The 13,807-nt window shown below is 50.8% G+C and overlaps 2 protein-coding genes across 2 annotated transcripts; one reads left to right on the top strand and one right to left on the bottom strand.

Annotated features, from left to right (window-relative positions):
• Positions 1–3,967: 3,967 nt before the first annotated feature.
• On the top strand, positions 3,968–8,164 carry CLUP02_01483 (C2 domain-containing protein; the record flags this gene model as incomplete). Its single annotated transcript, XM_049280523.1, has 5 exons — positions 3,968–3,979; positions 4,191–4,652; positions 4,738–5,181; positions 5,234–5,651; positions 5,703–8,164. 5 exons carry the CDS (start codon positions 3,968–3,970, stop codon positions 8,162–8,164), a joined length of 3,798 nt encoding a protein of 1,265 aa, XP_049136480.1.
• A 219-nt stretch (positions 8,165–8,383) lies between these two features.
• On the bottom strand, positions 8,384–13,638 carry CLUP02_01482 (uncharacterized protein; the record flags this gene model as incomplete). Its single annotated transcript, XM_049280522.1, has 10 exons — positions 8,384–8,440; positions 8,505–9,856; positions 9,972–10,220; positions 10,255–10,304; positions 10,424–11,914; positions 11,986–12,021; positions 12,193–12,886; positions 12,948–13,406; positions 13,460–13,541; positions 13,603–13,638. The coding sequence occupies 10 exons, from the start codon at positions 13,636–13,638 to the stop codon at positions 8,384–8,386; spliced, it is 4,506 nt and encodes a 1,501-aa protein (XP_049136479.1).
• Between the last annotated feature and the right edge of the window lie 169 nt (positions 13,639–13,807).

Here is a 13,807-nt window from a genome sequence, read left to right as displayed (position 1 = left end):
CTATTATTAGTACTAAATAGGGGGGTATATAGATTATAAAACTATTAGTAAGTAGCCGGGTATACCCGGTTTTCTACCTAAATAAGCTAAGAAAGGCTACTAACGACTTACTACCCGGGTAGAACTAAGACCTATTACTACCGATTATTAATAATAACGGCGAACTAGAGTACGAGGTCTTAGAGGTCGTTAAATTATGCTTATATAAGAGAAAACTATAGTACTAAGCGGACTAAAAGGGGTATAATAAGGATCCGACTTAGTACGACGTAGAGAGCTTTAGATATGTACTAGCGGCGCTCTAAGCGTTTTATTACTAGTACTTAATTATTAAGGGCCTATTACGGAACCTAAACGTATAAATAAAAGCCGCCGCGGCTAGCGATTTACTATTACTAAGGGAGGACGATAATATAATAGTAGTAATTACGGCTATAGATTTGCTAAAATAAGGGGTAATTTAGAGGTTTATTTTTTTAGTACTACGGATAGCGCCCTCTAGTATAGAGGGGGGGGTAATATTACGGTAGTAGGCACTAGGGCCCTGTGGGCCCTGTAGCTTAGCCTTAGGCTACGAGGCTAAGCTCTTAATAGTTATATAACGAGCTAAACCGCTAGGCCTAAAGGGCTAGCCTACTAGCTTCTATTTACTATTCTATTTTTTCCCTCTTTACGTTAAGTCTTTAGTTAATTAGGTTAATATAGCAGCGTTCCGACCTGCCTCGAGTTCCCTTTCGTAATAATTCGTTCTAATTTTATTAACTTTATATAAATTTAGAACTCTTATCGAATTCGTTATTAAAAAGGTCGCCCTTATATTATTTCTAGTTAGCTATAGTAACTATACTATTAACCTACGTTACGAACTGTATAAGACTTTATATAGCCGATTAACTAAGACTAAGTTTAATAACTATTAAACGCTATTTAGAATAGTAATAATCTAGACGTATATTTTCTTTAAGCTACTTTATAGATTTGTACTTTAATTATTAAGGGCTCCCTAACTATATTAGCTAAAAGTACGAAGTTTAGCGAGGCTAATTATCCTTATTTTAAAGCGTATTAATATTTTTATATTCGTTTAAAGTAGTATATACGCAATAAGCTTTAACTAAAAGTTACTTTACTTAGTAAACTATAGGGCGGTATTATATAAGTTAAGTAGAGATTAGAAAACTTTAAAATTAATCTTAGAGCATTAAATAGCTTCGTAATTACGAGCGATACTAAAGACGAAGAGGAATTATAAATATAATTATAGTTTACTCTAAACTATTTACTAACGAGAATGCTCGTTTCTATCCTTATAGTATACTAAGTTATTTACTATTATAAACTTTATCTTCTTATCGAACTACTATAATCTCGTCTTTCCTATCGTTTTTATCCTTTTTAACCTTTTTCTTAGCCTTTACCTCTTTCTTAACGATCTTCTTTTCTTACTTAACTAATAATTCCTCCTTAATCTTTATCGTTAGTTTAATACTAATACTTGTTAAAAGCCGTGTTTTCGGAACATTTTTATACGTCGTTTTGCCTAAAGTTTTAGTTATAATTAGCTTTATACGACTTTTTCCCTTTTTTATTAGCTAAGGTTTAATAACTAGTAACTTAATTCTAGTTTAAGAAATAATAAAAAGTTAGTAATTATCTTTTTTATATAAGATCGTAGTTTTAAAAAGGAATCTCTTTAAACTTATAGCTTCGTACGCTACTTTATAATACTCTAAGATATTATAAGGATTTTTTATATTAATTAGAAATACTATCTACTCTATTAAAAGAATTTGCTAGTTTATTATAAAATATAAAATAATAGATCGTATTATATTTTAATATAAAGTAAACGTTAAGAAGCGATTAAATTAAACTTTCTTAATAAACTTCTTAATAACTTAGACGTTAATATAAGTCGTTATTTAGAAACTATTAAGTTCGTTTTTAAAAAAGGATGCGTTATATAATATAATAAAGATATTAATTATTAGCGATTACTTTAGCTCCTTTTTTATTTACTAAATACTTCGTTCCCGCTCCTTTAAGCCCGTAAAAAGAGATTTTATTAATATCGAGGCTTATATATTTATATATTCTTATTATATAAAAAGGGTAGAGCCTATATAAGTATTATTATCGATCGGTCGTTTTAAAATAGCTTTACGAGGAGGTGTCGTAAGGTCGATTAGTTTAGTAACGTTTTATATAGAGACTAGAAGTTATTATAGATCTATATTATAATATCTATAAGCGAGCTATTAGTTTAATAACTTAAGTAAAGAGTAATTTTTGCCTATAAGAGGGTAAAAAGTAGTAGTTATTTTTATAATAAAGTTATAAAGAAAAGAAAAACTTTTACGTCGGGGTACGATATTACGCGATTTTATATACTACTGTACGGTCTAATATATTACGAAATTAAAGTATTTCTTAAGCCGTAAATCTCTATAACCCCTATTTATAGGTTACTATACTAGTCTAGACCCTATCCTAGGTAGTGGGGTGACCGTAAAATACGATTTCTGCTTTGATATATAAAAAAAGTGTTTTGGCGGAGTGCCTCTTGTAGTCTGCCATAAAGGTGGTTTATTTTTGCTACTGCTGCTGTTACTAAAAAAGACAGGCCCTGTAAACGCAATCGTCGCTTCTCTCCTCCCGCCGGCCGGGACAAGCGGCACCCCATGTTCCATGCCCTGTCAGGTCGTGGCTGTCCAGTGAGCCGCCCGGAAGGTTTGCGATAGACTGACCTCACACTTTTTGACAAACCTGGACGACGATCAGGAGCCGCCTCGGGTACGATGGTATCTACTGTACGCATATGTTGGCTCATCTGTATTGCCTGGGATGGACAGATTGATACAGTCGAGAACAGTTTCTCCAAGAAATGGGTAGATGAATCCTCTCTTTCGTCTGAATACGAAGAAGACGAGCATATGAAATCCACATTTCACCCAACCGACGACATTCATGAGCCGGACCAAACGTTCCCCCTCATGCCCCAGGACTCCAGCTGTCAAGCAAGCCAGCACAAGCTCAACGAGGAGTGAGCTAATCGCAAAAGCCAAGGGGCCGGGGTGAAAAGGCCAATGAACACGCGGCCCAGTCCATGTTGTTTTCCCTTTGCCAGCCATGTACGCAAGCACATTTTGCGATCCCTACTGCAGATCGGCCACAGGCTTGTCGCATCGTCTTTTGTCACGCAGTCCGTTGAAACATGCGGGAAAACAGGAAAATTGAGCAACTCTGATGAATAGTAGTGTAGGGCGGGAAAGCTGGCTTTTCGCCTAGAGCCATGCACCAGCCCACCTAGTCCAGCGTGTCCCATTCAATAAGTAAGTAATCCAAAAAGGGGGCTGCAGTCTGGCCAGACCTTGGGGCCATTGAGCGTGGAGCGTTCCAGCCACGGTGGCAGAGGGAGAGTCCTACCGCGTCTCTAGTCCTGGCAACTTGACCCGGAGGAATGTGTGTGGCTGCGAATTATCATGAACATGTCAATTCATCGGGATGTATACCAGTGATACTAGGTGTCAGTGAAGCGACAGCGCGCAATAGGCACGGAAGGTAAGTGAAAAGCGCAGGGCAGGCCGGGGCAAGAAGATGGGAGTGACGGCTACGCTCGGACCATGCCAAAGTACCGGAAACTTCTTCCGTCATAGGGGGGCCTGTAAGGAGCCGGGGGCTTGCTTCGGGGGTGGGGCCGCGCCTGGCTGTTAGTGGGCTTTTTTCCCGCCATCAAAGTCGCAAGTTCGCAAGACACGCTACGTCATTGACCATCACAGCTTCCCACCCTGCCTGCTCTGTTGCGGCACCCACAAGCTGCAGCTGAAGGGACAGAGGTGCTAACCCAACAAGAGGTAATGTACACTTTGTACTAAGTAGGTAATCATGGTGAAGCGAGCTAGCTGGCTAGAGCTGAAGGGGAGCTATGAGGCAATTGGAGGGGCTCGTTTCCCACCTCATCCATTTCATGGGATTGCCGGTTGGTTAGGTTCCCTTTTCCCCCCCTTTGCCCTGCTGGTCTGCTGGATGATCTGCATCCCTATGATTATATCCCTATCCCCCGAGACCTTTAACCTCCGCACATTTCGATCTTGCCTGTGTGGTCTTCTTCTGCTCAATTCTCTTTGCCTTTTTGCTCTTTCGTGTTTACCCAAACACTAGGCAACTGATTTGGATCTTTGACAGCGTAGTCTCAGCTACGACTGGTCTACAATCTTCATCCACATCCCAGACAAGAACACCCTAGAGAATCAGGCGTTGTCCATGGTAGCAAGATGAACTACGACGAACACACGGTGCCGACCGGCGGCCAACACTACAGCGGCCGAAACCGCATCCCCAACATTCACGAGTTCGTTGCCCAGCTCGACAAGGAGAAGCGCGAGCGCGACGCTGCCATTGAAGCCGAGGATAAGGAGCACGCGAGGATCGCCAAGGAGGCTGCCCGCCAGCAGCAACACAACGGCAACGCCACACAGCAGCAACAGCAACAGCAACAACAACAAAATCTCCAAGACACAAAGGATCATGTCCCCGAGAAACCAAAAGGTGCTCGCAAGAAGACCAAGACCGTGCGGGATCCCGTCACTGGCAAGGATGTCGAGATTGAGAACCCAAAGGAAAACTTCAAGGACGTTGTTGAAAACCCTCACGTGAGATCATCCCAGAATCCTTCGTTTCTCGCCGGGCATCACGTCCCGCCCGCTCTGGAACCCGTGCTAACACGACAATTGGCAGATATCCGTCCCCAACAAGAACCTCGGAAAGGACGCTACAGTCTCCACCTCCCCTAACCAGTCCGGCGAGGAGTACCGATGGGCCCAAGATGTCACGGCACCGCCCGACCCCGTCGAGCCCGGTAGCACCACCGACGTGCCCATTCACAGCGAGAAGACCAACGTGAACTTTTTCCACACCCCCAGCGTCAGCTACGAGCCCATGTTCGAGCACCTCGAGACACGCGGCAACATTTTGTGCGCTGGTATCTTCTTCGCCATCGTCATTGTCGGCAAGTTCTTTGGCGGCTCGCTCTATGGCCTGCTTCCTCTCGGAGCTTGCGTCGCCTCTGGTGTCTTTCTGTGGATAAAGGACCTCATCACGCAGGGGAGAAACACCGAATGGTCTAGTGAGCAGGCGCGTGGCGAAACAGCAACCGTCAACCTGGTCCCCGAATCCGTCGAGGTGCGTGGTACTCATTTCTGCACAGCGATGACATGAAGCTAACAAAGCTCAGTGGATGAACACCGCCGTCGGCATCATGTGGAATCTTATTAACCCCGAGATGTTTGCTGGCGTTGCCGATACTCTCGAGGACGTCATGGTTGCCTCAGTGCCCGGCGTCATCGAAAACGTGCGCGTTGCCGACATCTCTCAGGGCAGCAACCCGCTCCGTATTCTCAGCTTGCGCGCCCTTCCCGATAGCCACGTCAAGGACATCAAGGACGAGGCCCACAAGCAGAACCAGAAGAACACTGACCCCAACGAACTGGCTGCCATGGAGCAGGCTGGTGACTTCTACAACCTGGAGGCCTCAGTTGCTTACCACGCGAAGCCGTCTGGCTCTGACGTTTCGTCAAAGGCTCGCAACATGGGAATGCAGCTTGTCTTTTACCTCGGTATTCGAGGTCTCTTTGGTGTCCCCCTCCCAATTTGTAAGTACACCAAAATAATCCATATCTCTAGCTTGATCTAACGACTCGTAGGGGTTGAACTTCAGGGACTTGTCGCCACCGCCCGTATCAGATTGCAGCTTACCCCTGAACCGCCGTTCCTCAAGACCCTCACTTTCACTCTGATGGGTATTCCCAAGGTTCAGGCTGGTTGCACGCCAATGATTGAAAAGGGAGTCAACATTCTGAACCTGCCTCTCATCTCCAACTTTGTCAACTGGGCCATCGGCACCGCCGCTTCAATGTACGTCGCTCCCAAGAGCATGACTCTTGACTTGAGCAAGATGCTGCAAGGCGACGACATCAAGAAGGAGACGCTTGCGCTCGGACTACTATTCATCCGTATCCACAAGGCAACGGGCCTCAGCAAGCAAGACCGCCGGGGCAGTGAGGGCGGAGGCTCCGACCCCTACATCACCGTCGCCTGGAGCAAGTTCTCCAAGCCCCAGTTCTGTACCCGTGTCATCCAGGATGATCTCAACCCCGTCTTCGAAGAGAGCTGCGGTCTGTTGGTCACAGCCGACTTGATCAAGGCGGATGAACAACTTTCGGTTGAACTTTGGGACAGCGATCGCTCATCTGCGGACGATGTCGTTGGCAAGGTCGAGTTGAGCATTCAGAAACTCATTCAGCACCCCGGCAAGATGTTCCCCCAGGTTTCCAAGCTTGCTGGCGTCAAGGCCGAGACCTCTATGCCTGGCGAGCTGCACTGGGAGGTTGGCTTCTTCGGCAAGACCCAGTTCCGCAAGGCTCTTCGTACCGATGGCAAGGACGTCAATCTGCCTCCTGAACTGAGGGACAAGAAGGAGCTTCAGGACGAAAAGGGCACGATTGAAAACGACATGGAGGATGCTGTCGAGCACACTCCTCCCGACCCTCTCTGGCCCTCTGGCATTCTCAGCATCGTCGTCCACCAGATTGTTGGATTGGAGCTCGCCAATGTGAAGGGTTCCAACGGCAAGCGCAAGGGACGCGAGTACGAACCTGCGCGCCTCGACGCTGGCGAAGTCAAGGAGGAACAGGGCAGCAAACTGCCAAGTTCCTACTGCACAATTCTCGTCAACGATGAACTTATCTACAAGACACGTACAAAGGCGGTCTCCTCGCAACCCATCTTCAACGCCGGTACCGAAAAGTTCATCCGCGATTGGAGGTCTGGCATTGTGACAATCACTGTCCGCGACTCCCGCAACAGGCAACACGATCCCATCATTGGCGTGGTCCCTCTAAAGCTTTCCGATATTTTGCGATCTGGAAGTGAAGCCACAAGATGGTACCCTCTCGATGGCGGAGTTGGATACGGAAGAATCCGCATTTCCCTTCTCTTCAGGTCTGTTGAACTGCGTCTGCCTCCTGCTCAGCTTGGCTGGGATGTGGGTACATTCGAGTTCACGTCTCAGCAAATCATTGCTGCTGGCTACGGTAAACTGAAGACCAAGATTCGCCTTCGTACTGGTGGCAGCTCTTCTAGCATCAAGCGAGACGCTTGTAACAAGCTGGAGGAGCAAGACGGCTTTTCCTGGGACATCAGTGGCGATGAGAAGCATGACAAGATCCGTCTTCCTGTTCGCTACCGCTACAGATCCCCAGTCTTCTTCGAGTTTTACCCTCCCGGCAAGCGTCATGCCGACGCCTTTGCGTCACTGTGGCTCCAGGACTTCCCGGATTGCGAGGAACGCGACTTTGATATTCCCATCTTCAACTGCGACAAGGGTCTGCGCCTGTCACAGAACTATATCACCCAGGACAACTTCAAAGACATCCCTGACATGAAGATTGAAGAAATTGGTCGACTTAGATTCAAGGGTCGTTTCTCCACTGGTACCGATGGTGATCACGTCAAGTTTGTCACTGACAACGATTCGCGTGAGACAATCGAGACCTGGGAGGCCTGTTTTGCGGAGGGAGTACGAGGCGAGGAGGTCCGAGCCGAAGTGCCCCCTGCTGTTCAGAAGCTGCATGATGAGTCTCTTACCCAAGGCCGCGATGTCCTAGCTCAGACCGACCCGAATGAGAAAGAAAAGTGGCTCTCCAAGGACGGAACCGATTGGAGCACTGCCTTTGGAAAAGATCCCACGCAGATGATGGGTGGCGATAACGAGAATCAGGAAGACCTGAACTCGGAGGGACGTGATGATTTTGATACGGATTACGACGATGATGATAACAGCAGTGAGCCGGATCTCGGGCTCACAGACGCCAGCACTAAAGACACCAGAGCGAGCAGCAACGGCACACGTCAATCAACAGACAGCAACGCGAGTGCGGCTCCCTCAGACGCATCTCAGCAAAGCAACGGAAACGGACCTGTTGCCGCCTACAAGGACTACAAGAGCAGGAGCAGAGACCTGCACCGTCAACATCGGGGTCTGATGCAGTGGCGTCCGATGCGTAATGTGCAGTTCGCCAAGGACGAGGCCAAGTTTGCGATCCGGAAGATTACCAAGATGGGTGCTCTCAACGGTCGCAAGCCCGATGTCGAGACCGAAGTCTAAGTCCGTTCTTTTTGTCGAGAGAAGAGGAACATGGGGGCACGCGACAACGGCTGGGGTTACAGGAAACAGGGTACAGTCCGTTTTTTTTCTGACAGCCTTGGTAATGTTTATGGAGTATACCTACATGAAATAAATTGCGATGAATGGGAGGAAGGCGTTTGGAGGTGTATCAGTAGTCAAAGCAGGCAAATAATAGTTTTGAACAATTCTCGACCGTGACTATGTGTAAGTCATGTCTCCGGAAGAACGTTTCGAAAAAGCCGAGTCATCAGTAGGCTAATGTACCCGCGTCTATTGTGGTCTATAACAGAGTCTAGAGGCTTTCTTCTTTATCACTCACGTCTGTCTTCCCCTTTCCACGTCCACCGAACCCCCATCCAATCTGGTTCGCCATCTTGACATTGACCCCAAGCTCATCGGCATACGCGTACACCAGACCGGGATTCTTCTGGAACCACCGACCGCACATGATCACATCCAACCCCTCCTGAAGGAACCCCTCCGCCATGGTCCCCGTACTGATCCCACCCACAGCCGACACAAGCATCCTCTCCCCGACAACCTTTTTAATCTCCTTTGCGAAACCGGCCTGGTACCCGGGTCCGCCCTTGATGCTCGTCGCCTGCAGCGGATGACTCCCGCCGGAGCTCACGTCCAGCAGGTCGACGCCCCGCTCCGCGAGCAGAGGCGCCAGCCTGCACGAGTCGGCGAGCGTCCAGCTGTGCGGGACGAGGTCCGTCCTGTCGTCGAACCAATCCGTCGCGCTGACGCGGACGAAGAGCGGCATCGTGTCCGGGATCGCGGCGCGGACGAGGGAGGTGATTTCGAGGACCAGACGGGTGCGGGTGTCGAAGGAGGAGGAGCCGTAGGCGTCGGTGCGGGCGTTGGAGATTGGGCTGAGGAATTGGTGGAGGAGGTAGCCGTGCGCGGCGTGGATTTCGACGACGTCGAAGCCGGCTTGGACTGCGCGGCGGGCGGCGGCGACGAAGGCTTGCTTGAGGGATTCGATTTGCGGGAGGGTCAGTTCCTTGGGGAGGGGGTATGCGTCGTTGAAGCGGAGGGGGGAAGGGGCGTAGACTTGGTCCGGCCAGCCGTGCGCTTCGGGGGGGGAGGTCGCGTTGGCGTGGACGAAGGGGGCTACGGTGCTCGCCTTGCGGCCTGCGTGGGAGAGCTGGATGCCGATCTTTTGGGACTGGGAGCGGGCGAAGTCGGTGATGCGGCGGAGGGGCGGGATCTGGGCGTCGGACCAGAGGCCTAGGTCTTGCGGGGTGATGCGGCCTTCCGGGAGGACGGCGGTGGATTCCATCAGGGTCAGGCCGGGCCCGCGTTGGAGGATGCCGCCCAGGTGGGTGAGGTGCCAGTCTGTTGCGAGGTTTCCGGCTGGGGGCGAGGCGGAGTATTGGCAGAGGGGGGCGAGGAAGAGGCGGTTCTGGAGGGTGAGGGAGCGGATTTGGAGGGGGGTGAAGAGTTTTGGGAGGGGGGTGGTGGTGGTTGTGGTGGAGGGGAGGGCGGTTCCGGAGGGGGGGGATTGGGATGGGGTGTAGTAGGGTGCGTTCTTTGCTGCTGGGTTTTGGATGAGTTCGAGGGGGAGAGGGGTTGGTGGTTTGGTGGCGTGGGAGACCATCTTGAGAGCTGGGTTGGATGGTTGGAGGTGAGGGTGTAAGATGAGGTTGGATGGCGGGATAAGGGGACCTATTGGAATGGAAGTGAGAAGTTGGCACTTTTATAACTGAATAGCGAATTCGATTCAACTTCAAATGCTTCATCTTGGACTTGGTAGATCGTGTGTTTTGTCAGCACCGTGTACTACCAAGGTCTGTTGCCGACATCTTCTCGGCGCGCGTCGTCGATGGCCGAGTGGTCCGGCCCGTACTGTGGGGCTTCGGCCGTTTGATCCGTGGTGTCAACGGGCCGGGCACGATTCGGTGCGCACCGGAGCACCGTGAACCATCAAGTGAAGGTCTTCCTTCGGGAACTACTTCCGCTAGGTAAAGGGGATTCCATGTGGTAGCCTCTGAAGAGAGGCCGAGAAGCTTGGCTTGGCGGCTATGAGAATCTGTTGATGGTGTTCGGCACCGGACACGATTCACCGTCGGCCAGATGGCTCATCTTGCCGAGGGTTGATTCTGTACGCTGGGTTCTGCGATTTGACGTAAGCAAGACTCAAATTGCAAGCTAGATACCTCAAGCACAGAGATACTTATTTAAGATTCCCTGGGTTTGGAGAAAAAAAAAGTATGCTGATTACTTTACGCCTACTTGGCCACAGTCTTGTAGATGGAGTTATACCCACAAAGCGACTCCTCCTCCAGCGTCGCAAAATCCCGCCCAGCAAATCTCTCCGGCTCGAGGGCCTCCGACGTCTCCTGATCTACCCCCTCCCCATTCAAAAGTTCCGTCAAAAACTTGGCCGTCCCAGCAGCGTGAGTAACCCACACAGCAACAGCCATGTGCAACCCAGGCACCGACCTCACCGCACCGGCGAGCGGCATGTTATCAGGCGTCATGGAGAAGATCCCGTTGAAGCTCCTGCTTTTCGTCTGATTCTCGCTCACATCCTCCTCAAACTCCGCCGCGGTCGCGGGAGGTAGCATCTCTCTAGCAGCCTCGAGCGTCTGCCGGAAATCAGGGATCCAGACCCCGATCGCCGTCCCGTCTTCCGCGTTCGGCGCGCAGCCTACGGGCGGGTGGTCGTAGCTTCCGATGCCGTAGCGGGTGCCGTGGTCTCTGGAGTAGACGTGGTGTTCCGGCCAGCGCACAAAGGGCAGCGACGTCGATTTCGATTTCGGGTTTGAGTTTTCTCGGGGAGGCAGGGGGGTTCGGGTGCGGGCGTGCATGTAGGGGTGTCCGACGGGGATGACGGGGACGGGGAAGGGGAGGTGGCGGCAGAGGTCGCGGGCCCAGATGCCCGTTGTGAGGATGACTTTATCGGCTTCGAGTTGTTGTGCGGAGCCGAGGTCGAGGACCTGGACGCCCGTGATGCGGCCGTCTGGTGTGAGGAGGAGCTTCTCGACGGAGCTTTGTAGGAAGTTGACGCCTGCTTTCTTTGCAGAGTCCTGGTAGAATGATGTGATTTTGCATGCGTCGGCGGTCCCGTCGGTGGGGAAGAAGACTGCAGCCCCTGCCCCCGACGAATCTTTTCCGTCTTCTTCTCTGACGAGTTCCGGCGCGAGCGTATGTGCTTCTCCCAGGCTCAACATCTCGGCGGCTAGGCCGCGCTGTGAGGCGGCTGCGCATCTGGCCTTGAGTCGCTCGCACCCTGCGGGCTGGAAGGCGATTTCTAGGCCGCCCACGGTGTCGAAGCCGCCGGGGATTTTGGTGTATTCTGATACGGAGTCGATGGCTAGTTTGGTGAGGACTGGGGACTCGTTGAATTGGCCGACGAAGCCCGGTGCGTGACCTGTTGAGCCGAGGAGGGGACCGAAGGAGCGGTCGATGAGAGTGATTGTTCGTGGAGTGTTTGATGAGGATGATGATGAGGAGGAGAGGAAGTGGGCTAGAGCGGAGCCGACGATGCCTGCTCCGACTATGATGATGGATTCGTGAGATTCAGGCATTTTGGAGGATTTAGGACTGGGTTGGATGTGTTTGTAAGTGATGTTGTGTGGTACTATTCGAAGAGCTCTTGGGAAAATGATGGGATTATATACTTTTGGTCTCGGATTGAGTACATCCCATGTTGTCATATCATATTCGCAGTATTCAATGGGCGAAGTCTTTACATGTCTCCCATTGATTCGGGAACCAAGACTCAAGACTTCCGTGTTTGGACAAGGGCGACGGCTTTGACCAATCCCATGAAGAGTTCCTTACTCACTTACACCACGAAGCTGAGACCCGCAAGCTTGTCGACACGCCTTTGGATGTGGGATTCAGACAATGCGGTCTAGCGAGGTGGAGCCTAGTTAACTAATACACGGTACAAACCAACCATCCAAAGCAAGTTGAGGAAATGTATTTCAAGAACTGATCATATGTAGGTATGTTTGAAGAAGCAAAAACTCTCTATGGATTACTATTACGACAACTCAGCAGGCCGGTTGCCCTCCACTTCCGCAGCTCTCGTATAAGCCGAAAGCTCAACGGGAGGCGGCGTGGCAGCGTCGACTTCCGTCATCTCCGTTCCGTGGCCGGGTAACTCTTGCTTCGCATCGTACCCAAACCCTTTCTGCCCATATTCTTCATTGCCCGTATTGCCCTCATTCTGCGCGGCAATGACGACTGCAGCCCTCTTTTGCTTCCGCTTCCGAAGGCATGTGAGTAACCCGGCACCGAGCAGCAAGAGAACCAGCACCACCGCTCCAACCGCGATCCCCGCAATAGCACCAGCCGAAAGACCTGTCCCTCCGGCAACACCAGAGGCCTGGGAGGAGGGAACACGACCGTAGAGCGGAAAGACGGGGTGTTTGACCGAGAGGGGTCCCCCGGCAACACTGGGGAGACCGGTGAGGGAGATTTTCCTCCACGAGCTCCAGAGCGTCGACTCCCGCCCGCCGCTCGTCGCGACATTGTTGATCCAGATCTCCGTGTTCGTGCTCAGGAGACTGACGCAGTCCCGGTAGGGCGTCCCGCCCGGCGTGGGCACGAGGCAGGTGTACGAGCTCGGGCAGCACCACGTCTGGGTGTACGTCTGCGCGCTCTCGAGGGTCAGGGTTGTCTCGCACGCTGTCGTCCAGCCGGAGATGCAGGCTGTGCCTGGGTAGGCCACGCTTGCGACGTCGCCTAATTCATCGTCTTGTCAGCGTTGTTTCAGTGCTTTTTTCCACAATTTCATGATTCCCACTGAATGTATTCCCGGATGGTCGCCAGATTGCGGCGTAACTCTCGGGAAAGCATTGCGTTGGTAGGCTGGCTGTGGTCTCGGCCACGACTTGGTCTCGCAGGCACTCGACGTCCCCCGTGAGATCTTCCATCTTGCCCACAAGGCAGCGAATGTCGACGGGAGAGCAGAGGTCGTTGGGTGGTGTGAAGGGGGTTGTCTGCGGTGCCATAGAGAGGATCTTGGTCTGCTGGAAGCCGCCCGGTGTGAAGGTGAGTGTTACGAGCAGAGGCTCGTACGTCGTTTTTGAGGCCATCGCGAGGTATCTGCCTAATGTTTGCTCGCTTGGTCGTAAAGGAGTCTGCTTCTTTCTTTTTGCCTTGACCGCACAGGTTGGGGTGAAGGAACACAGAGGGTTCCAAAATTTTCTGCTTGGTTTGTGGGTGCTGGAGAGTATTGGTATCTTTGATGTAAGTGAATTTGCTGGTGGCTCAGTGTCCTCGTGGCAAAACTGTTTCCCATCACACAAGGCTTACTCTGCCCTCTGTTTGGAGAAGTTGGTCCTGATTTTGGCCGCGCATATCGCTCAGCCTGCTTACGGCCAAGGACCATAGTTATCTAGTTGCATATGTTGTGTCTCCATTACGATAGGCCGAACCTTTCAAAGTGTGGGACAAACTAGTCTGATATTATCAGTCTCTGCCGTGACCAACATGACCACGGCTGCCTCAATATAGGACTTCAGTCATGTAATTCGGAGCGCACCAAGATCGTGCACACGCAAGATGTGCTCCAATGCTATGAAACTAACTATCACAAAGTCTAAATTGATTAAAGGTGCTCGACCAAAAACGAGACAAGTCCAAATAAGACAGCATTTGCTA

The sequence above is a fragment of the Colletotrichum lupini genome, chromosome 1 (assembly GCF_023278565.1).
Source record: "Colletotrichum lupini chromosome 1, complete sequence".
Classification (NCBI taxonomy): Eukaryota; Fungi; Ascomycota; class Sordariomycetes; order Glomerellales; family Glomerellaceae; genus Colletotrichum; species Colletotrichum lupini.
The sequence above is the reverse complement of the archived record's forward strand: the minus strand, read 5'-3'. Positions and strand labels throughout refer to the sequence as shown.